At 39.6% G+C, this 21,679-nt stretch overlaps 3 protein-coding genes across 5 annotated transcripts in view; all 3 read left to right on the top strand.

Annotated features, from left to right (window-relative positions):
- LOC145467441 (uncharacterized) overlaps positions 1-291 on the top strand; it is a 7,293-nt gene extending 7,002 nt beyond the window's left edge. For all 3 annotated transcript variants that reach the window (XR_014042051.1, XM_081450995.1, XM_081450993.1), the window contains one exon: positions 1-291. This exon is cut by the window's left edge. The gene's annotated coding sequence lies outside the window, so the exon portion shown is untranslated.
- Positions 1-10,775, top strand: part of LOC145467261 (receptor-type tyrosine-protein phosphatase F-like) — a 12,301-nt gene extending 1,526 nt beyond the window's left edge. The window contains exons 2-5 of the mRNA XM_081450809.1: positions 8,010-8,105; positions 8,340-8,420; positions 8,813-9,109; positions 10,119-10,775. Of these exons, the coding sequence (XP_081306935.1) occupies positions 8,010-8,105; positions 8,340-8,420; positions 8,813-9,109; positions 10,119-10,456 (812 nt within the window). The 3' untranslated portion in view covers positions 10,457-10,775. The remainder of the gene's footprint in view (positions 1-8,009; positions 8,106-8,339; positions 8,421-8,812; positions 9,110-10,118) is intronic.
- A 7,913-nt stretch (positions 10,776-18,688) lies between these two features.
- LOC145467370 (zinc finger MYM-type protein 3-like) lies at positions 18,689-21,399 on the top strand. Its single transcript, XM_081450923.1, has 3 exons — positions 18,689-19,875; positions 20,328-20,331; positions 21,244-21,399. The coding sequence occupies exons 1-3, from the start codon at positions 18,689-18,691 to the stop codon at positions 21,397-21,399; spliced, it is 1,347 nt and encodes a 448-aa protein (XP_081307049.1).
- The last annotated feature ends 280 nt before the right edge of the window (positions 21,400-21,679 follow it).

The following is a 21,679-nucleotide window of genomic DNA, read 5'->3' as shown; positions in this document are numbered from 1 at the left end:
AGTGCCAGTGAAAGTTGCATTCGAAAATAACAGTGTTAAATACTTCTTTTCAGTAGCTACAAATGCTTTTTTGTCGCCAAACGTTTTTTTAAAGCAGAAGGAAAGTTTGTAATAAATTTGTATCCTGCCTTCTATGTTTATTCTATAGCAATTTTTTTGATATTCAAACATTATGCCATTTTAAAGTTTTACTAAAATATTTCACGTGACCCCCCCTTTTTCCCTTATTTTTTGGGATGGCCCCCCCTCGAAAGCCATTTTTTTTCGCATGCCCCCCCCCCCAAATCCCACCAGCCCCCCCTACCTGATAAAAAATGAACGGTCCCTAAATAAATATAAACAGGCCTTTAGAATCGGTTCTATTTATTTGCAGAAATTCTAATCCGTTAGATTTTCTTTATAATTCGCATGCAACAAGTTTGTAACAATGTTCCCAAGTTATGTCAATAAAAATTTAACAGAGATCTTTAATTATCTCTTGTTGAAGGTTCACTGGAATATCTAGAATTTCCTTCGAATATCTAGAACTACCTTTGTTGAAGTGCAATTTATTTTTCAACACTCCGGCTAGTACTTATTTCTTAAAGTATCTTCGTGCAAAATTTCGTGAGATTTTAATGAGTGGTTTTCGGGAAATAGGCGTATTTCCGAGACAGCTATTCCGCATTCAATCGCACTTTTGCGACTTACTACGCATTCGCTGCATTTAACTGGGTTCTTTTGGTAACAAGAAAAAGCTGAGAATTGCTGGGCTCATACCTTTGTAACAAAAGACCAAAACCATCAGCACTCTGCGTTCAATTATGAAGAAAAATAGTATAGATAGCTATATTAACGCCATTTTTTAATTTTTTTTTTATTTTATTTATTATTATTTTGTTTTGTTTTTTTCTTTTTGCAATCCTTGTGCGCACGCTGAATTACATTAGCAAGAGCGCGCGTGAAAACTGTGTTCGGTAATTTTAACTACACGTGGATTTGTTGGTGTATGATCGAAACATCTTCGGATCTTCTTCGGTCGTCTTCGGCAATTTACGGTTATATTGGGTAATCTTCGAAAAATGTTCGGAAATCATCGGAAAATGTGTGGAAACGTTCGCCTGGACTTTGGACAAATTTTGGAATATCTTCGAAAATCTTCGGAAAGTGGTCAGAAACCTTCGGAAAATCACCACAAACGTCGTTATGTATTGTGAATATTTTATAAAATAAAAAGAAAATTACATGGTCGCTTTGAGATTCGAACTTTATCTTCTCGTGTCAACACTCGAAGATAAATATCGTATATCCGCTCGACCATGTAATATCCTCCATATGTGTCGATTCTTTAACTTATGATATTTCTATGCAGAGGTCATGTCAAACTCCCAAGTAAAGTCTGTATATTACTCTTCATTTTGACGAAAAATTGAGCAATTTCTTTCATTGACATTTCTGCCCATCAAACGTCTGGTTTAGAACGATGGTGTCGCAAACAAGGAAGCTGACAACCTCCTTCCCAGGGCCTTTTCATTGCTTGGGGCCGCGGCGCCGAGCAGGGGAAAAGGCCCTGAGAACAAGGTTGGGAAGTTGAAAAAATTGTCCTTAAGGAGTCAGAAACTAATTCGAAAGGCACACAGACACACACAAGTGAATGGTGAGCAAACAAATAAGGGATGCTCGAAAAAAGGTACCTGCGATCCAGTATGCGTTCCCTGTTTCCTGTTCCACTTGCCCTTTCGACTTAATCCCCTTTTTTTTATTTTGCAGTCCGTATTATATTTTGACGTTAGGTGACTCATCTGTGTTCCTTTTTTGTTTCCCTAGTACGTTTCCTTTTTGGCGTCTTCATTAACGTTAACGTTCTATTTCCTTCAGTATCCATTGTCGTCGAAGCGGCTCGTGCAATTTCAGCTTTTTGAAAAACTCATTCCTGCAAATTAATTACAAATTGAACCCGTATGAAACTGTATGATTGTAATCATACCATAGTACTTTAATAAGAATGCCTTTGTATTCTGGCACCCTCTTTCTTAGATATACGACATATAAGAACATGTAGTATTTGTTAGGCTGAACTCGTTCTTATATATATGATGCTCTATTGGCTAACTTTCAGCCTGATGTTCTTAATCCACTTGTTCCTACATGTGGGTGTTTACTCTGCTTCGCACCTAAGTCTCCGTGCAAAAGACGTTTAATTCACCGTTGGGTTCCATACGATAATGACATTTGCATAATTAAAAAAAAATCAAGATAAAAGAGATTTAGTTTAGATGATTGTCTCAGAAAAGTGAGTGATGTTTGTTTAATTTCAGGTACAAATAAGAGTTTGCTCTGACAGGTGCATGATTTGAAAATTCCGCGAACAATACAGATGACAACTGCCCGCTAGCAGAATTAACGGAAAATAACATGAGGCTCTCTTTCAGATATCTTTGTGTAGCTCTCAGACGGCTAAACAAACAGCTTAGTAGACAAAAGAAATCTCTCTTTTCATTGTGATGTTAACTGTTGTTCTTTCGTTTTGTAATCATTCTGATCTGCCGCATAGGTTGACAACTTAGTCAAAGCTGGTACTCACTTCAGCTAGACGCCCTCCAATGAGAAGCTAGGCTGTGCGTTTGTAAGTAAAACGAGAACCTCAATTTAACAAAACTAAGTAGCAAAATTTCTCGTACTGTTTTACAACATCTATTTTGATATGATCTTCAATCAGCTGTTTGGAACGTTTTCGCACAGAATAGAGTCAAGTTACATTTTTAGCGGCATTTGTTGCTTGATGCCGAACAAAGTGTCATGTTGTGATTAAAGGGGCTCAGTCACGGTATTTTGAGTTATTTTGGTCACATACAAAATTACCTTTAAATGGCAGGAAACCTGAAAATAACAGTTTAATAAGAAAGAAAAACACCAAAGAGATAATGATAAACCATAGAGGCGCAAGGATGGCTAAGGATGGAGAAGATTAACACGGATTACAAACGACGAATTTGAAAAATTGAGGCGGAGAGAATCAATATGAACAAACCGTGACGTAGCTCGTTTAAGGTTCCATGCAGTTCCTTTCATAGTATAAGGCAGTGGCTGTAATTAATGACAGGAATCCCCAAAAGCTTACTCTTTGTCAGTCTTAGACGATAAGTCTACTGTTCCAGCTGCCTTTGACAGCTCGCAGTGAAAATTGATCTCATCTGGAACTGTATTCCTTTTTTAAAGTTATTTTATGATTGTCAACATGTTAGTTATTGATCCAAATTTTCAGTTTAATTAACTAATTATTAAAACCAAGGACGTTTTACTGTTTATCCTCACTTGGAGTTAAATTGGAGGTCATCTTAGTAAGTTTCCCGTTTAAATCTACTTTTGAATCTACGGTTAAATTTCTTGACCAATTTTGGAGTAGTCCAGCACTTCTTCCCGACCTGTATTTTTGTTGTTTCTGGTAACCTGTAGCTTCTGTTGTTTCAAGAGATAGGGGCATTGTTTAGATCATTTATGTATTGTTTCGTGAGCCAAAAACAAACAGTGTTTGGACAGCTACAGACCTGCCCCCAATTTTACGATACTAATAGGGACGCGTATTCTAACAGCATCATTCAAAAACACGGACGGAAAAGCTCTTGCTCCTAAAAATGTGAGGAAGTTATAACTCGGGCATTTTTAAACGTCATGAGCTATTGACTTTCTGCCTTCAGAAAAAGCGATGAAAGAAGTTTATGTTTATACAGAGGCCCGCTTTCTCCCTGAGAGAGACGCATATTCATTGTTTCCACGTATTTGAAAGCATCAACTAAACTGGAGCGAACACAGCTGTGACAACAAACGGCTAATAGGTAAAGAGTAGAAGTGAACTGTATTGTGACGAGTTTTTCTCTCTCCATGGTAACCCATTTCAGTTACAACATGTAATTTAAAGACTTGAGGAAGACCTTAAAGTGTAAATGGCATAACAAAAAATTTCTGCTTACTAGAAAGTCTAGAAAGACCTTTCCAATTACAGAAGAATGGCGTTTTTCGTTTTGAAATATCTTTTTTTGTTTTAGAGATATTGACGTTTTTCTATTATGCAAATTAGAGTAGTGATGGCGTCATATCGTTTGCAAGTAAAAAATGGTAAAATACTAAATAAACAATATCTCTAGAAATATTGAAGCAGTGTTCTTCAAAGTTGGCACCACAAATGAGCATCACAAAAGAAACAAAATGACACCCTTAGTGCTGTTGCCATAGCAACTGTTTCGGCTCCAGTCTCTTTTGGTTAAAAAAAAAAAAAACAAATATCCCCATTTGCAACCTCTAAAGTGAAGCAAAGAGTCCTCCTTGCACAGACATAGTTCCCATATTGTCTTTAACTCCCATCATTAGATTGGGTTGGGTAGATGGTTCTTGGTTTACGACAAAGACTGGGAATATCATTTCTTATTAAGACAGCACCAGCGGCAAAACTGTTGTCATGGCAACAGCGCGAAGGTGTCATTTTGTTATTGAGGCTTTCATCAAGGTTATCTAAGGTTATCTCGAACCATATTTTATGGCTTAATACTTCAACATATTCCAAAAAACATCACTGAGTTGATAAACTGGCGGTTTTTTGTTCAGTTTTTCCTTTATTATCTATAGTTATGATTATTAGTTTTTTTTAAAGGAAGAAAGAGAACCAACTGAAATGACGAAACAAGAAGCAGTCAGATTGCTATTCTTTTGTCCATTTGCTCTCTTTTTAAACTGGACCTACTTCAAATCTGTAGGTAAGTCTATCTGCCCAGTTTATCTGGCGTATACAGCTGTTTCGAGTAAGCTGGGTTGTCTTACAAAAGCGTAAAAGTGTACTCGACAACGCCAAAAGGTGCTATGGGTGGGGTAGCCTGCGCAGCAAGCGTTTCTGTGGGGTTCGGGAGCAGCGCGAAAAATGGAGCGAGTAAAAGAGGGGGGAGGGGAGGGGAAGGAAGGAGGGAAACGCTTGCAGACAAACCCCTGGATTTTGAAAACCGCCCACTTGGCCTTTCATGCCTGAGTGCGCACACTGAGATTTCGTGCTGTCATCGGCTGTCATAAATTAAGCAATAAAATCTTGGGCCTTCCGTAGCGGAAATGAACTTTGAACCAAAATAAACTTTACTTGTCAAAGCAACGAGCGCACGGTGGGAACGGAGAAATCTTGATGAATTAAATTTGGTAATTTATAATCAAGCTATATTTCTACTATCTGTCTAAAAGGAAGGACTGCAAGGGTGAAGTTTTAGCACAAATCTGCCAGAAAGTTAAAATGTGAGAAGTATTCAAATCGCGTTAGTAATCCTTGTGCTCGCATGATTCGAAATCTTGGATCACTGTATTCATTCGTCCAGGAATCGATACAAGGTAAAATTATCAAGTCAACTCCCACAAAGGCAATTCCAGTAAAGAAGCGTTTGCTGGAAACGCCAGATCCGCAAATCGGTTCGAGTGTTATCGCCTGCAGCAAAAACAAACAACGGAAAGTCTTCTCGGCAAACTTTGGAATTTGGGCAGGAGAGGCTTCAAACATCTGAGAGGGAAAATAACGATAATCTTGACCAGTGTCTGAATAAAGATAATCTTCCCCTAGGCGGCCTCCAAGTCAAAGTGGTTTATAAAATATCCTCGTAAGAATTCCCCGCGACGAGACGACTAAATTTTTGATAAGGTAAGTATGTAACAAAAACTGGCATGTCGCAGCTAACACTATAACAAATCATTCAGAATTGTACCCAGAGGTTCTAAATACTGTCAACGAAAATGCTTCAAATGAAATGTCAGACTACGACAACATGTTGCCATGTAAAAAGCCAGACGAAATTAGAAGGTTTTCCCACGCAGTAGTGCGAATTTCCTGTTCCGTGGTTTATTATCTTGTCCTTGGCGCATGCGGCATTCACGAAAGTGATGTTAAAATTAAGAGAACAGCTGCAAATTGTGTCGCGCTTTCTTCTGCAATAATGTGCAGGCTTCGAAAAACCAAAGCGTCGGCATTGCACTACACGATTTCTACCGTACTGTCGAAGCTGACGACTAAATCCTCGTTCAGCGAGAAAAGTTAAAGCGTTTTGTAAACAAGCTTCGAACGCGTCTTCCCATTTTGTCTGGCACTCAAAGGCATTAAAATACCTTTGATCGACACATGTCCATAATATTGGATTAGCCCAGCCAATCACGAGCCCCGTTAGCTGGCTAACGGAGGTTTTCAAAATCCAAGCGTTTCCTTCCTTCCCCTCTCCCACCCCCCTCTTTTTTTTTTTTTTTTTTTTGGCTCTCGCCCCATTTTTCGCGCAGACAAAACACCGAAAATCCCGTTCCTCGGTCTTTCTTTGCTTCCAAACCCCACGGAACGCTTGCTACGCAGGCTATGGGTGGGGTTAATTGGCTTACCCCTGTTTTAACTCTCCCTCAATAAATGTTTTGAGCACGAGTAGAAGAGATAGTTGAGGGACTTGACAAACCTCTGTTTGATCGAAGTTCCTAGTGATTTAGTAGCATAAAAGAAATGAACGCACATTTTCTGCTGTCCACTTCCTCTCACATTACACATAGTGAACGACCACTACCCAAGAATACTTGTCCCGTTATTTTTTTATTGATATATCGGACTTGTGGCTGAACTGGGCTTGGCTAGATGGCAAACGTGACTCAGTCGAGTCTCTAGTTTTGTACTTCAGGTCATTTTCATTAATTTGAAACCAATCAAAATCGAACCTGCAACGGAATCCCGGGAGTCGCTCGTTTCTAAAGTTTGCACAGTAGGAAACAAAGATTCTAGGAACGGGACTGGTTTGATCGGATTTGAAGAGACAATCGCGAGTGCAAGAAGATCCTTCCTAGTGTGAAAATTAGGTTACGTTTTCGCCCAACCTCATCTAAACACGAGGGGGATTTGGAAAATTCGAGGCAGTTATGCAAACCCGGGACGCAGTCGCGGGTTTGCATAGCTTTCGAGAATTCTCCTAATCCCCTAAGTGTTTAGATGAGCCTCTGGAAACGCGGATTTAAGTTCTCTCGCGCTGGTATAAAATACTTTTCAAAAATACGCGCGAATCTAAATCGTTACAACCGTGTTTACAGACTCTCATCTAGACACATCCATCGACCAATTGGAGCGCGCGTAGTATCTCAGTAGTTTTATAAATTTAAACATGAAACAAATTACGCTACTTCAATTTGTTATATACTTTGAAATATTTAGTGTCGGAAAATCCAGTTATGGATGTGCAGTGTTTTTTCGCGCAGTCTATGATATAGTAGATTGGAAGGTCAGTGACGCGATATTCACCTAATCGTATCTTTTTGTGACGCTTTGGCGAACCTTCAGGCGGGTTTGGTCGAGCTAAAGTAACCATGGTGAGACAAAACGAGCCTGATATGCAACTGAAATCTATTAGGTATTTTGCCGTACCCAAATTACACTCTATACACTTAATTATTTTCAAATTATATGTTACAAAAAAAAGGACATGCCCGCAACTAGCAAAGGCTAAGCTAGGCGGGCCATGCCTTAGTAGCCGAATTACAAAAACATACGAAATCAGGTCCAAGTGACCATGTCGGGGTAGTCATATCAGGTCAGTGACTTGATATCACACGATATCAGGACAGTAGACACGGCTTCTGATTGGCTAATTTCGAATTTGTGTACGGCTGTGTAAGTTAAAGCTTCATCCTGATTGGTTAATTCCGCATATTATTGAGCAGTGGTTCCAAAGTCAGTATTGTCTGCGAAGTATGTACTAGGGTAAAATGTACGATGGAGAGCACTGCTCACAAACATCAGTTCACGTTTTTATCATGAACGGATTCAGTTCATGGATGATAAAACGGTCCCTTAGATTGGTGTAAAAACGTGATTACTGAACTGAAGTAGAACTTAAAGGCTGACCACAACATATACAACTGAAGTCACGCAATGCATTACACATGGTATTCTGAGGGCGCACTTAGTAAACAATTACACTGCATTGTTGTCAATTAAACTTACACTCATTGCAAAATAAATGGATTCCGAATTTCTATATCAGAACCCGATGGCGCCCCACAAAATGTGAGAGGACAGAACAGCAGCTCAACAAGCATCTTAGTCACGTGGGATGAAGTTGCAGCTGATAAAAAGAATGGTATCATCACGGGTTACACTATTACTTACCACTCACAAACAGAGAATGACAATGGAAGTGTTTTGGTTGGTGCCAATGATCGTCAAAAGAATTTGACAGAACTAAAGGAGTCGGTCAACTACAATATCACAGTGTTTGCATCTACTGTAAAAGGAAATGGGCCAGCCAATGACCCTGTTATTGTTGTTAGAACAGACCAGGATGGTAAATAAATAAATTAATATGTTCAACTAGGGAAGAACATAACAGTCGTAAGACTAACAAACCTGTTCACGTGCGATCGTATTCGTGACAAAGGAATTGCTCACAATGTGGGTAACTGTTGATAGTGTAGTAGGAAGACTGTCTTCTAAGATTGTCCTTTCCCGCAGCCTTCTTAGATGGTAGTCTTCTAATTTCATTGCTACCTGATTTTCGGTGACATGGTTCCGGGCTGCCGTTTGAACAGATAGGTGAAGGAATTTATCTTGCTAAATTCAAATTAAGTGCATGATGGAAAGCCAAGCCAGCGGCTTTTTAGCCAATTTTTTAGCCAACCTCACATTCCGAGGGAGCACTTAGAGGACAAAAGGAGCGCACTGTTAGAAGTTAACTTAAACATCGGTCTTCTTTTTCTTCACAATTTATTTGTTTCATCCAAATCACTCTTATTGCAAACTAAACATGCTCTGTTTTTTTTTTTTTTTTTTTTTTTTTTTTTTTATCAGAACCTGATGATGCTCCACAAAATGTAACAGGCCGGAACAGCAGTTCAACAAGCATCTTAGTCACGTGGGACGAAGTTCCAGCTGATAAACAGAATGGTATCATCATGGGTTACACCATTACTTACCAGTCACAAACAGAGAATGACAATGGAAATGTTTTGGTTGGTGCCAGTGATCGTCAAAAGAATTTGACAGAGCTAAAGGAGTACGTCAACTACAATATCACAGTGTTTGCATCTACTGTAAAAGGAAATGGACCAGCCAGTGACGCCATTGTTGTTAGAACAGACCAGGATAGTAAGTATTTTTTCCCGACTGACTAGCTGAGCGATAAGTACAGTTTAAATAACCAAGAACTAACCATGCTTTACGAAATAAGTTAGTCAGATTGTTTCTAGCGAGGAAAGAACATAACAGTCGAAAGACTAACAAACCTGTTGCCCTTTGGAATTTAGAAATGTTGGTTTTTGTAGGGAAATAAAAACCGCAAAAGCCGGAGAAAATCCTTTGGAACCAGGACCAGAACGAACAGCAAACCCAACCCGCATATGTCGCCGTGTCTGAACTTAGGCCACATTGGTGGGAAGCGAGTTCTTTGACCACTACGCCATCCCTGATGATGGGTACATTTTATATTCGAACGTTGGTCAGCATCCAAGCTGCTTCAAGTTTATTTTCGGTTGATGGTTGACTCGGGCTAGGCCCGGCCTCGTCGACTATCACGCAATAAAAATCGAAAGCGATTAGTTTTGTTTTACTAGAAGTCTACTTGTTTTTCAAAATATCATCTAAATCCTCTTCGCAGACACTTTGGAAATGCAAAGAAGCGGCCGCTATTTGTTATCAACCGCACACTTCTAGGTTACTCACTAATCTGTAACAGAATAGACAACGTGTAGTGCAGTCAAATAAGAGAACGGCATTCGTGATGGAACGCTAGTAGATTTATACTGCTATTTAAAATAATACGGAAATTATGCTCACTGAAAAATTAACAAGATTGTCGCAAAATAGGCAATTTCATGCATTAGCGAGAGGAGTCAGGTAAAGCTTGTCAACCCCTTCCTAAATGCAACGTTGTTTAGGATTAAGAAGCACCCTATTAGTAATAATAGCATTGCCATGAGTCTTAGGATAAAATCAACTACTTGGAGGCTAACCAAAGTCATTACAGTAGCATTTGTTATTCAGAATTAGAAAAATTGTTTAGTTTGCTTGATGTACACGATGTACATGGTGAAGTTGGCTGAAAGAGTTGACGCCATGTTAGCGGATGAAAATTTAACACAATTTATATTCCTTGCAGTACCTGGCGCTCCCCCCCAGGATTTAAGATTAAACGACACAACTTCCACTTCACTTTTAGTGAGGTGGAATGAAGTTCCAGCTGCGGACAAGAACGGTATCATTCGTAGTTATACAGTGAGCTACCAGGCGATCAGTTCTTTACTCGTTGAAAACACAACAGTCTATGTTCCTACACGTGAGGTGAATCTAACTGGGCTGATAAAGAATATGAACTACAGTGTCAGGGTTTTGGCGTCTACCGACAAGGGAGATGGACACTACAACGATCCCGAATTTTTCGTTACAAACCAAGATGGTGAGTTAGCGTTCAGATTTCCTCGCATTATTTGGGAATAATCATACAAGTAAAGGTGTTCAGAAAAGGTGTAACAAATAAAGGCTAGAGACGCTATATAGTAAGATCTATTATGGGTTGAAAACACGAAACGCTGGAAAACTTTTAAGGAGTTGAGATAGTTACAGGAAAAAACCCTGGACAAGAATGAAGAGGCTAACAAACCGCTTGTAATTTGATTTCTATCTGTTAATTTGTTTGTGATCGTCATTGTCCATTCCCTCGCGGTAGAGATCCGGGCTCTCTTAAACGTTATCTGTATATATCCGTTTAATAGCTGCGATACCATTACTATCAATACCATTATTCTTTGTTCAGTACCTGGTGCTGCTCCTGAGAATGTGAGAGGACACAACGCCAGCTCAACTAGTATCTCAGTCACGTGGGGTGAAGTGCCAGCAGATAAACAGCACGGTAAAATCCTTAGATACCTTGTCATTTACAAGGAGTCCGAGGGAGATGCAGAGACGATGGAACGGGTTGACTCACCCTCCCGTCGAATTGAGTTAACAAAACTTATAAAGTATACGGTATACAGCATCCAGGTGTTAGCTGCAACTTTGAAAGGTGATGGACCACGCAGCAATCCCATCACTGTATGGACGGACCAAGACGGTAAGTACGAGGAAAACAACATTAAATTTTTGGTGCAGAGGTAGGGAGACTCGGTTGGTTTTCAACTCATGCCCTCAACTAAGGTGAAGAGCATGCAGAAAAGTTGGCTATAAGGTTATATTCATGTGCAAATCATTGTCGCCACTGAAAACAAACAATATACAAGTCGATAACAGGTAAGGGTAGTAGCCTGTGTGAAAACTTAGCGGCCATCAGGACGGACACACAGTCTTGAACAGAAGAAAACTTTCTTACAGGAAAAGTCGCTTTTTGATCATTATCAAAACTTTTAAAGAAAAACAAAATCTTAAGTGGAATGGTATACCATAAAATATGTACATAGACAGTTCCTTTCCCTGAAATACCGTCGGCACTAGTAGTAGTTTATCTCAATATAGCGACTGGTATTAAACCTACTTGCACTCAGTTTACAAAAGCTCAAATTGCTGTATGTTGCAGTACCTTCGAGGGCTCCTGTACTTACTTCTGTAAAGGTACTGAACAGTACTAGTGTCGAGGTGGAATGGCAGCCGGTTCCTAAAGAGTTTACACACGGTATCATTACAAAGTACGTCATATTCTACACAGCTGAGAGAGGGACGGGCGAAAAGGAAGTACCTGCATCGCTTCTGAAAGCGGTCGCAAATGGTCTTAGTCAGTCTACAACATATTCATTTCGAGTTAGGGCTGAGACTGTGAAGGGTGCAGGTCCAAAAAGTGATCCTAAAAGTGCGACTACTGAAGGTAAAGATATATATGCTTTTCATAAACACGGCAAATAGCAATTACGAGAAATTCAGCTGTATAGTAAAGCAGTAAAAGCAAATGAACAATATTATTTTGAAACTGAGCGAAACATCTAAATGGCAGTAATTAACTGAAGGTGGACTGTTCAAACGAAATGATAGAAGAAACACCCGTGGGAGTATTATCCACGGTAGAGTTGGGTACTATGTCTAAAAATTACTTTAGAGGAGTATGGCCCATATGGGGGATTAAATCTCTCACCCTTCGTCAATGTACGTTGGATGTTGGCTTAGAAAAACGATCGACTTCCAAACGTAAGTTCCGGCCGAAATTATACCTTGCCAGATAGTATGTTAACGTTTTAATCATTTAATATACCTATACCTATATCAATATGTTGTTTTTCAGACCCATCGACCGCTCCGACGCTTCCCGATAGCAACATTGGAACAACAAAAGTGCCTGTCCCCTTTAAAACTAAGAAAGAGTTGAGTAATGGCAAACCTATCAGGTCAGTGGCGGTCACGGAACTCGTTATTGAGTTTCTAGCACCTAAATCCAAAATCAACGGTGTGGCTGATTGTACTGTAGCTATAGCAACCTGCTACGTCAAGTAAATGACCAAATCGTTTTCAGCATCAAGTTTGTAGAAACCTGATAACAGTGCTGGTAATTTGCACGATATTACATATGGTCCTACAAAACAAAGGAAGTACTCCCAAAAATAGACAGAATTCATAGCTTTCTATCTTCTTTAGTACCTTTTGAGTCTTAAACCTCAAAAAATAAATAAATAAATAAATAAATACATAAAAATAAAATTAAAACAATTTCAATATATACGTTTTAAAAGGAAGCCATATATGCCAGGGAATATATTAATAATTTAGCTGAGATTCGTAGTAATGACCTTTTTATCTTCATAGCTTACTGGATACATTTATGCTAAGTAGTTCTGTAGAAGCCTTTTAGTAATGTAATGTATTGTACTTCGATGTAAGTAAATGTTGTTATTTATTAACAAAACAAACAAACAAACAAAAACAGCGGTAGTGACAATCCATCAAAGTATGACTGCTACAAAATGCGGTATACTATTGCCAGCCACCTTATGTGAAAACAACTTACTACACTCTTTTACAGCTTTTATCAAATGATCGTCACACCCTTAACTGACGGACAGAACCTAGGAAAATCATCGGACACACAATACGTTAAAGTCATGCGAAATTACGATAACCAAGTGAAAGGAGAACCTTATATTACGGCTGAGTTCGCCAACGATCAGTCAAGGACATCATTTCCTGTTGGTGACCGGAAGTATTATTCCCGAGATGGTGTTACTGAAGCTAAGAGAAAGCGCAGAGAAACAACATGTGAGTCAGTTTACACCTAATGGCGTTCTAGAAATAAGGACGGTCTACATCCATTTATAAGAACGTATATATTGACTTGGAAGCATGCTGGCTAATATTTGAAATATTGACCCCCAAAGTTTAAGTCAAAAACCAAAAAAACTGAAAATTGAAACAAGTTTTTATAGACCTATGTATTGACTTGAGAGCATGATGGTTAAAATTTGAAATTTTGACCACCAACGGTAAGTCAAAAACCAAAAAAAAAAAACACAATTGAAACAAGTTTTATTGGGAAAAAATAAAATGAAAGCCTAGAACCACAGGTTTTCATAAATGATCTGCTTTGGGTTTAAATTGAACAGAGTTATCAGAGATCGTAATTGGCATAATATACGTTTATTGCAAAGTAACAAAGTACCACACCCTTATCAAAATAATCTTTCACACGAGCAACAAGCACGTGTCCCCTTAGAGAACATAAATAGAGATTTTGTTAATAGACTCCAAATATATAAAAATTTCTTCCCAAATCTTCAAAGTTTATGCATCCTTTGGAATAACATTTTTGAAACATTTTGAAAACCATAGTGAACTTTGAGAATGTATGACGCCACTGTGGCCTAAGTTTGGACAATCCCTGCTTAAAATATAAAATAATGTATAATAGATAAGTTTAATAATTTGGACTTAAACAGTAAAGACTAAAACCGTTTGTTTGCTGGCTTGCTTGTTTTGTTGTTTTTGTTGTTGTTGTTGTTGTTGTTGTTTGTCTTGTGTTGTTGCGACTTCAATGCCATCATTTCTGTTTCTTCCACCAGCACCTGGAGGGTCCCTTTAATATATAAAAGTCAAGATACAGTTTTGCTAGACTTGGGAGGGCTTCATTTCTCTCCGAATACTTCATTTTGCCAGTACTCATACGAGCACGCACAGAATTGATTTAATCCCGAGGTGCCTCTCCGCCTTTTCTTTCAGCTTTCATAAAGTATCAAAACGGAAAGCTTGAAGAAGGCACAAGATACGCGGTTTTTCAACGGTCTTTTGACGAAGATGGTGATTATGAAAATGAGGGATTCATTACGTTTACCACCAAAGATGATGGGATCCCGACAACAACTTTGATATTGTCAATAGTAGTTGGTTTACTTGTTCTTGTGATCTTGGCCGGTGGGATTGTAATGTGGCGTCGGTTGCATCCTAATGGTGAGTTTTAACTTTTATATCTGTATACAGTTCAACCCCTATTAAACGGCAACCTTCGGGAAACTCTCGTCGGTACTTTGATTACTGGCCGCGTATCACATAGGGGTTGACGTTTAACAGGTGGCCACTTGATAGGGGTTCGACTACAGATAGTTCTGATATGGTATTTGGTAGATTAGCTTCCTTGTTTCACCTACTGAATATCGTAAGGGAAGGAAGGCAGACAGACAGGCAAAGAGGGAAGGGAAGAAGGGAAGGGAAGTATGCATGCAGGGGGAGAGAGGGAAGGAGGGAAGGATAATAGTAGAGCAAGAGTGCCATAGGGAAGGAAGGAGGGAGGGAAGACAGACAGGCAGGTAGATAGGCAGGCAGGCAGGCAGGTAGGCGGGAGGGCAGGCAGGAAGGAAGGAAGGAAGGAAGGAAGGACGTACGAGTAAAACAATTACTACCAATGATAATTCAAAACGAAATAAAATGCAGCATAGAAAAACACGCTGCTCTTTTTTTTTCTGGTTCTTTCATATTCTAGCAGAGACAAAGTCAGTTTCAAGGAATCCTCAACAAGGTTCCACGCAAGAAATCTTAGAGCTGTCTCCTTATAGTAAACCATCCACAGAACCAAGTTACTACAACACTACTCTTAACGAGTTAGAAACTGAAGGGCAGTCTACTTGTGAAGCTGTTGATGTCGTACGTTCTGGCCTGGTAACTCATTATGATAACGTTGGTCCACAACAGGAGGACACTTACCAGGAGATCGATCATGGAGTCCATTACCAGCCATTAAATGTAAATTTTCAGGCTACTTACGAAGGGTATGTGAAGCCAACCTCGGGCCGAGTTTCATTGCCAAACTCATGAGAGTTGTTACGATGAGTACGAAGATATATCAATTGCCCCCTGCTTCGTGTGCTGAGAACAAACGACGTAAAGAAGAAGCGAAGTAAAAGGAAACCATAGCACGAGAACTCGACCACTCACAAAATAATGTTAAAAGTATTTAAACAATGGCTTCCGTTTGGCGCGAAAATATCCTAGGATATTTGTCCGCGGACATTATCTGTTCCGAGAGGCGAACAGTTTTCCGAGAGCTTAGCTCAAGGAAAACTGTGAGCTTCGAGGAACAGATAATGTCCAAGGGCAAATATCCGAGGATATTTTCGCTTAAAATGGAGGCTATTGCGTTTATTATCCTTCAAATCTTTTCCGCAACACGCGCAGTTTTAGTGAAAATTGTGGAATATTCTCGGATATTCCCCATTTTCAGCTGAGGAATATTCGGTCACGTGACGTGTTTAGACCAATTGCGCGCGAGCGAAAATATTTGATGGATTATAATTGTTATTATTTGTTGTTATTTGTGTGTTAAAAGTACTTGAGGTTATTTGTGTCTGATCTCGAAGTACTGTAGACACTGTCGAAAAAGATTTACAGTACGTTCGGTTGTGTTAATTTGGCCTCTTTAAGTTCTTGAATATAGACATATCTAGACCATATTGAATATTGATAAAGGATTTGCGGCGGTACATGTAATTGATAGTCGGTTCCAGATATATCGAGACCCTAAAGCCTGGCACACACTTGTGAGATAAGCACAACACTATTGAAATAAGATCAAGCATAATTAAGCACAAGGCAAAGAAGCATTTTCCATTTTCTTGTGCTGCCGCTTATGCTTATTCACTGCTTATCTCACAATTGTGAACCAGGCTTTAGCCACTGAAATTAGAGATGGTTTTCTTCTCCTCGGTCATAAAGACAGGGACCGCGGAGACCATTTCAAATTGGTAGGGCTAAAAAATCTGGCCAATACAAAAAAAACGTTAAGGTCAGTGTTTCGCCAATTATCTGAAGCCTGGTACACACTTCGTGCATTATTAAAGGCCGTTAAAACAAGCCGTGTTCGTACCAAGCAAGGTCGCACTTACCTTACAAAGTGTAGGCGTTTTTGTTGGCTTTTGCTGCACATGTACACATACCGGTATTACAAACACATACGTCCACAATAGCTAGGGTAGTAACATAGCAGCTGAACATGGACTGGTAAAGGGTTGTTGGGTCACAGAGGACCCTCCTGCCCAAAAAATTATAAAGTACTCCCCCCACCCAGATCTTGATGTTGATGTTTGTCTTCCTGCTTGGAAAATTAGCATGTATTCAAGAACTTTTTTTTCTTTTCGCACGAGCTTACAGACCTTTCTCATTGCAGCTCATTCAAGGCTATAGGTAAGGTTTCTTATGAGACAGCACTTCTTTTCCAATTTGGAACCGCTTGTCTCTTTATATATTGCACGTAAAATACATCAAAATAAGTACCCTCTTTTGCAAGCATTTCAGTGTTGATCCAAAAAATCTGTCAACCCATAAATAGGTGTTCCAACAAGCTCACAGGGGGTTTGTTTCCTCTTGTTATCTTTTCAATCAGGAAGCAAAAATGTAAACAAAAGACAGGGTAAAAATCATTTAAGCTCATTAAAATCAAGTATTTGGGAATCTCTTTCCAAGTTTATGTGCATTTGACATCCCACTCACAGATCAGATCAATGTACTAAAATAAACCGTCGCAAGACAAGTATAGAGAACACCACTTTAATCTAAACTTAACTCGATGACGGTTGAACGTAGACAACTCAACACAGAAAAAAAAACTGACGTGCTATAAACTGCAAAGCCGTGAACGAAAATCCTGCTTTATTGAACGTTAGATCTCACAGGAGATCTAATCAGCCAAACTTGAAAGGTAAAACGATAATAAGTCAAAGACTACTGCAAGGCTGACACAACGTAGCATATTTAAAACAATATTTCGGCTGGCCAGACCCGCCAACTTCAGATTTAGATGTTGCTAAATTTTAAAATGAAATTACAATATTATATAATGGTGCCGATGTTTGTCCTGTTTTCACACGGCACGAAAAATTGGATTTACTCTAAATTTGATCCTGATCAAAGTCGAAGTCAAATATGATCATAGCTTTGATCCAAACTTTAACGCGTGTCAAATGTGTGTCAAAAATGTCATGGCTTTGCCGATACATTTGATCTATGACAAAGAGGAGGGCAAATTTGATCTTAACTTTGACTCCACCTTTGACCCACGTAAAAGGGGGAATCAAATATCTTATGGATTTGCCATACATTTGATCCCTGCCAAAGGCGAGGTCAAACATGTCAATAACTTTGACTACAGTTTTGACGTGCGTTAAAGGCGTTCAAAGACACCACGGCTTTGCATACCTTTGATCTCTTATGTCAAAGGCGTTCAAAGGCGGCATGGCTTTGTACAACTTTGATCCTACGTCATGTCATGTCAAAGGCGAGGTCAAATATGGCCATATCTTGCGACTCCGCTTTTCATAACGCCCTAATAACCTGCGTTTTCGTATTTTTTGCTGTTTTAACGATAAAATGAAAGCTTGCTTTTTTGTCAATGTGTATTTTTTTAATAAAAACGTTTTCACTTGCCCTGGAGGTGGCACAAGGAAACAACTCGAAAACAGCGGGAAAACGCGGCTGCCAGCGGCTTCCCGCATTTTTCTGGCCAATCGGAATAAAGGTCAACGAAGTCGGCTGTGAGGAAAGCAGACATTTTTCTTCATTTGGCTTCATTATGGCGGCTTTGGTGAAATTTTCGTTGTGTTTTGGACCAGGAAAAGGTAAGTCCCTGAATTTCGTTCATTTGTTTTCAATGTTCAGAGAATAACGGAGTTTAAAAAGTTTATTAAATCCATTTTGAAATCACTGGCTATCCTTGCAATCTGATTGGCTCTCAATGGTGCGATTTATTCACGAATCGCACTATTTTTTGCTCCAGATCGCATCTTTTTCTCAGCCAATGAGAATGGGACACTAAAACAAAACAACCAATCACTTTTCAAGGCTTTTTTAAATTAACCAATCACATTGCAGGAAAATGAAAGACAAAAAACGCCATTGTTTGGCAAATTTGGCAACTTTTGTTTGCCAAAATTTCGTAAAGTTTGAAAAATGGATGAATTTAATTACTTACAGTATCTAAATGATGATGAACAGCTCCTCCAGGCTGAAAATCAACTTTTCCGGGAGTCGTTTCCAACTTTCAGTATAGTTTGTGACGATTATTTTGGCGATATTTCTTCACCATCTGCTGAAGAAGCTCCGTGTGATCCCGAGTCCAGGAAAACAGAAACAAACGAAGAAAACACAGCAACAAATCCAGAGACAACCAATGAAGTAGACGTCTCGAGGTTTCCTGTAGTGTCAAGCGATGAAATACAAGAGCTGAAGTCTGTTGCAGTGAATAAAAATACGTCCCGCTCTACAAAACAGTGGATGAATGTGTTCCAAAGCTGGGCAAAGTCCCGCCATCTTGAAAATGTCAGCATCGAAACAATGTCGCCGGAAGAATTAGACAAGGTCCTGACGAAGTTCTACGCCGAAGCGAAAAAAAGGGACGGAGATGATTACGAGCCAGAATCACTGAAAATCATGCAAAGTGCGATTGAACGTCATCTAAAGGACAAAAACTATCCACTGAGTATCGTGCGATCGAGAGAGTTCCATAACTCACAAGAAGTCCTCAACGCGAAGGCACTTTCTCTGCGCCAGCAAGGAAAGGGTAAGAGACCAAACAAAGCCCAGCCACTAACACCAGACGAGGAATCTGCCCTGTGGGAGAAAGGTCAGCTGGGGGATTTCAATGGAAAGGTACTGACCAATGTGAACTTTAAAAACTTGACTGAACAACTTGGCTTACGCGGTCGCCAGGAACACTACGACGCGTACGTGGAGGACCTTGTGATAAGACAGCAAGAAGATGGCACTGAAGTCGTAGAGTTCTGCGAAGGTCCAACCAAAACACGAAGCGGTGGTCTGTCAATCAGGCGAAGAACTACACCACAGGTTATGTACAGCACCGACGGCGGAAAAACCGATCCAGTGCGGCTCTTGAAGCTTTGGTTGTCTAAGCGACCCGAGGGAATGAAGGACACAGGGCCTCTCTATCTGAGCACCATAAATCGTCCTCAGTCACCAGATGTCTGGTACACCAAAATTCGAATGGGACAAAACACCATCGGCAATATCATGAAATCCATGGCCTCCTGTCTCAAGACAAATAAGAAGTTGACGAACCACAGCATGAGGAAAACATTGGTGTCAAAACTGAAGAATTCTGGTCAACCACGCAATGTCATCTGCGAAATAACAGGCCATGCTCGTGAATCTTCCTTAGACAACTACGATGAAATAAATGAGAACCAAAGGAAAGAACTGTCTCACATAATCAGTGGATTCCGATATAAAGAAGGGCATAACGAAAAAAGTCCAAACGAGGTCTCCAACCAAACCAGTGCAAATGAAACCTCCAATCAAGCACTTGCAGTCCAGCGCCAACGAGCACCACTGGCTCCTATTCACCAACAACAAGGCCAAATACATCAGACAATGATGGGCTTCAATCCTGATTTTCAGCCAACTGGATGGTCCGGATTTCCACCAAGCTTTCCTTCGCAGTTCCAGTACGGCGTCGACAAAATCTGGATCGGACCGGACCGGATCACGGACCGGATCACGGATCGGATCACGGATCGGATCACGGATCGGATCAAGGAAAAAAATCCAAAATTTTGTTGAGCAAATTGCACTCGAGTGACTACTGTGAGCAGAACGTTTTATTTAATTCAGGTGTGATATTCCTTTATTCTTTTATAATATCAAGCCAACTGGGAGCTGGTCACAGATCAATTTTTTTCAGGCTGTTGGGTTTTGATTGCGATGATCAATCATGTCTTCATATCTTTCTCCGCAGTTCAGATAAATGATATTTCTTGTAATCACTTGCATCAAAGGTAAACTGTCATAAAACGAGTCAGTATGGTAATAATAGGACGAACGTATGAATAGAAACACAAAAACTAAAAACACTAAAAAATTAAACACCTGATGATTTCAAACAATTTCCGTTTTTGAGACAAGTCTATACTTTTACAAGATGTGAGTTTGGAATACGATATTTCGCACTGGAATAAAACGAAACAAACCATTTGTATTTCAAGGAAATATAGCTGTTTTTCAAAAAATTCTAGGAATAACATCGATAGTGTGAACGATAACGCAACCCGAGAATAAACAACATTTTAGGAGTTACGTCACGATTTTTAGAGTTATTTTTAGGGTTGTAAAGAGCTGCCTTTAAATGGAATAAAACCTTGAAATGATCGTGTTCTAGGATAGAAAACACTTAAGAGGCAAGAACAAATCAAAACGGAACGAGGATCGTTAAGGATGGCAAAGATTAACGGGGATTGCAAATGACGAACTTGAAAAACTAGGCTAGTTTTTTCAACATGTGCAAATCGTGACGTAGCTCCTTCAAAGCAAGTCATGTCCTTAAGCTTTCGTTCGTAAGTTTTCTCATTAACTGTATTGTGTGTAACGCCAACTGTAACGCTCACATCTGACACGAAAATGTAGCCGAGAATTAGCCACTGAAAACAATTTCAAAAACGAGAATGGGAGGTTCACGCAAGCTTCGAGCCAACTAACGTTCAAATACAACTACATCTGCCTGTTCATTACAATTTAAATTCGTCGTAAATTAGGCGCTTATGGGGCTTTTTAAATGACCTCTTGTCATTCTCTGTAATTAACATGTCATTGCGTCAAATTCGGGATTCTTATTTTCATTTAACATATTTTAGTTTTCCACTTTTATTTTTTATTTATTATTATCTTATAAACGGTTTGATTTTTGTTTTTGATTTTTTTTTTCTTTAAAACTTTGTTTTTTTTTTCTATGATCCGATCCGTGATCCGATCCGTGATCCGATCCGTGATCCGATCCGGTCCGATCCAGGTTTTGTCGACGCCGGTTCCGCCGGTTCCAGTACCGCATGGCAGCTTTCACTTCTTCTGGCAGCCCCGTTCCATCGGCGAGTTACACGGGTTGCACGTTCAATTTCTACTCCAAAGACGTCAATGAGAAGTCAGAACCACGGAAGAAACGGAGGGCTTACATCATTGAGTCGGATGACGAAGATTGAACTCTCAAGTGGACTGTTTTGTTTTGCTAATGACTTGAGCAAATTTTAACCGCTTGAGATGGAATGTGTTTTTCCTTCGTTACGCTCGAATGAGTTTTTGACACATGACGTTGACATGTAAGTCTTCATGTTTTCAAAATGAGATGTAAACGCGTTTCCGGTTCCGCTTTTTGACAAACCGGCTATTGGTTCAATAAATACTGGTACTAGGCTATTAAACTGTGCGATTTCAAAATGGATTTAATAAAGTGGTAATTGAACTGAGTGGAGTGCAATTTTG

Source organism: Orbicella franksi, chromosome 14, assembly GCF_964199315.1.
Source record: "Orbicella franksi chromosome 14, jaOrbFran1.1, whole genome shotgun sequence".
NCBI lineage: Eukaryota > Metazoa > Cnidaria > Anthozoa > Scleractinia > Merulinidae > Orbicella > Orbicella franksi.
Note: the sequence above shows the minus strand (reverse complement) of the source record. Positions and strands in the feature narration are given on the sequence as shown.

Excerpts from the sequence above, each read along its gene's own strand:
- LOC145467370 (XM_081450923.1), top strand. The coding sequence starts at position 18,689 with ATGAATGTGTTCCAAAGCTGGGCAAAGTCCCGCCATCTTGAAAATGTC.